Consider the following 3,014-nt stretch of genomic DNA (forward strand, 5'->3'; position numbering starts at 1 on the left):
GACTTAAAATCAATTAACCCAAACATCATAGCTGATAATCAATATAAACAGAATGACATATGAAAAATGAAGTCCTTTTTCATTATGAAAGTCTCTAAAATTGGGGTAAGCAGAAATATTACAATGATATAATATTTAAATGTACAAAAATTTTCTCTTTTTGCATGAAAATTTTACTTCACATTACAGATTTTTTTACATCTTAGATTTAACAAGTAATTTATAATGCCAGATAATAATATGAATTATTAAGTATCCATGTCTAAAACTGTCCAAATTCATGTTTGTAAAGTAAAGAGCAGCTGAAAAGGGGAAAATAAGAAGCTTTAATTTTATTTTTAGAATGAGACTGAAGAATTTCTTAGAAGATAAAAAAGACAAGTGGAAAACTGTAAATACCTAGCATCTGGGGTATTTTAATTATCTAGAACCCGCACTCTTCTGCACGATCCTGAAAACAGCCTTTTTCACTTCTTTGTTTCTGAGACTGTAAATGAGAGGGTTCAGCATGGGGATCACAATCGTGTAAAACACAGAAGCCACCTGATCCTTTCCTAAGGAGTAGGAAGTCTTTGGTTTTAGATGTGTAAAGATCACAGTGCTGTAAAATATGGTGACTCCCATAAGATGGGAAGCACAGGTGGAGAAGGTTTTTTTCTTTCCAGCAGTGGAATTAATTTTCAGGATAGTGGAGAGGATGGACACATAAGATCCAGATATGGTGATAAGGGACAGTACTAAAATAGACCCAGCACAAATGAATATAATAATTTCAATCTCATAAGTGTCAGCGCAGGACAGGGCTAGAATTGGGGATGTGTCACAGAAAAAGTGCTGGATGACATTAGAGTTACAGAAGGGCAGTTGGCTTATGCAAAGCACATTCACAGTGGCATCCACAAAGCCAATAACATAGGAGCTAGCAAGGAGGGCACAGCACAGTCTTGTGGACATAATTATTGGATAGTGTAGAGGCTGGCAGATAGCTACATAGCGATCATAGGCCATCCAGGAAAGAAGGAAACATTCAGCAGCACCAAAGACTATAAAAAAGTACATCTGGGTAAAGCAGCCCAGGAAGGAGATGCTCTTGGTGGAAGTCAGTAAGTCCTGTAAGGTTTTAGGCGTGAAGACACTTGAATAGCTGAGGTCGAGAAATGACAGGTGAGTGAGAAAAAAGTACATGGGGGTGTGAAGCTGGGGATCCAGGCGAATGATCAGTAATATCCCCATATTCCCCAGCACCGTGATCAGGTAAATCAGGAGAAAGAGCATGGAGAGGACCAGCTGTGTCCCTGAAGAGTCCGTCAGCCCCATGAGGATGAAGCCAGGCACACTGGTGGTGTTCCATCTAACCATGGTGTTTTGGTGCACTTATCCTTTGAATAATAAATCTTAAAAATTACCCTGTCTCTAAAAATATTTTTGTTTAAGTGAATGGCTCAGTATTTTTCATTGTATTCCTAGAAATTGATGAAAACCATTTTGAAAAAGTGAAAAAATACAATCACAATGTATAGAAATGGGCATAAAATGAATGATCATTGTTTCTAATGTATTAAAGGGTTACATCCTGTTTCTAGCATGAAAATGATACTACTTCTAACTCATTCCTTTATTAACACATTCAATCTTCAGGTAAATATTATATCATAAGGACTCTGAGCCACACAGTTTACTTCCGAAAAAGGCGACAGAAATTAATTATGTAAAAAAGAGCAGTTACATGTTGCCAATTATTCTACCTAGATATTTTGACTTCAGAGAACAGACTTGTAATACTGTGTTCCTGATCAGAACTTGTTTTATGAATCCCAAATTAGGATATATAATTCACTATGCTAAAAAAATATTTATTGTATTAATCACTGTCATTTTGTTGGAAATGACTCATTATACTAATTAAAGCAATTTTTGTCTGGGGATTTAGGTGTTTCACATGAATATTAAATTCCTGAAGATATAGTAACAGAGAAAAATGTAATCTTTATAACTTTTGGATATTTAATAATAGGCTTTCCTAGCTTCTACTGTCTGAGAGCAGGAATATTCTTCCTCACCTCCACACATATGACTGCACATCAAATGTATGCTCAGTCTGAATAATATCATGACTGCCTGAAAAGAAAATTCAGATACCACACCAGGAAGTCATGGTCTGCTTTAACTTGGAAAGGGAAAACAGGGAGCTTGGAGTCACCTGGACATAAAAGCCCTGGCAGAAAGTAACACAGGGAGACAGAGATTTGTGAGGAGCAGAGGCTCCTGTCTCGCCTGTGGAGTAAATAAACCTTTTTCTTTCCACCAAAATGACACTTCTCATTCTATGATGCAACCAAAGGGGGTATGGACCTTCAGCTCTGGTAACAGTGTATTTTTTACTTGTCCATTCAAAATCAATTTTCCTCAAAAAATTGTATTTTCAGCATATATACATTGTTTGTATACTTTCATTTCACAAACTCTATGTTCCTTTTTCTGCAAATCTTAACATTGATGATCAGGTGGCCCAAAGGATATTTGTGTACATGTTTTTTGATAAATTCCCCTTTATTTTTTTCAGTATAATCCCCTCCTGTTCTCAGAATGATACTTACTGTGCACCAAAGTTGCAGGAAAAATTGTTTTCCAATGTTTGTTTAGAATTTTGTCAGGAGCAAAATATTCTCAGAAATAAAATAGGAAACCATATAGGGAACTGAAAATTATTGCAATCACTTTGTTTTCCTATGGTTAATTTATCTTTATGTTTTCCCTCATTCATTTTATTTCCTGAGGAAAACTGTATCATCCTAGAAATTTTGTTCAAGTCTTGATCAAATGGAAAGCTCACACTGAAGTTTCCTCCGAAAAGAGTCAGAGGGAGACCTGTGAATGGAAACAGACCAGTGTGTGCCTCTCCTCCCAGTCAGCCTCATATACTGTGCATTCAGAACACTGCAGCTTTTGGTCATCCTTGGGGAGCAATTTCCCTGAAAGATTTCTTGGTCTTATTCCAAGGAGAAAAGTTCAAG

General features: G+C 36.4%; 1 protein-coding gene across 1 annotated transcript; it reads right to left on the minus strand.

The window, feature by feature from the left end:
• Positions 1–420: 420 nt before the first annotated feature.
• Positions 421–1,359, minus strand: LOC101714908 (olfactory receptor 8H1-like). The gene has a single exon (XM_004875234.1). The coding sequence runs from the start codon at positions 1,357–1,359 to the stop codon at positions 421–423; it is 939 nt and encodes a 312-aa protein (XP_004875291.1).
• Between the last annotated feature and the right edge of the window lie 1,655 nt (positions 1,360–3,014).

This window comes from Heterocephalus glaber, unplaced genomic scaffold, assembly GCF_053883595.1.
Source record: "Heterocephalus glaber isolate CG9 unplaced genomic scaffold, H.glaber_assembly_v1.0 deba00001805, whole genome shotgun sequence".
Classification (NCBI taxonomy): Eukaryota; Metazoa; Chordata; class Mammalia; order Rodentia; family Bathyergidae; genus Heterocephalus; species Heterocephalus glaber.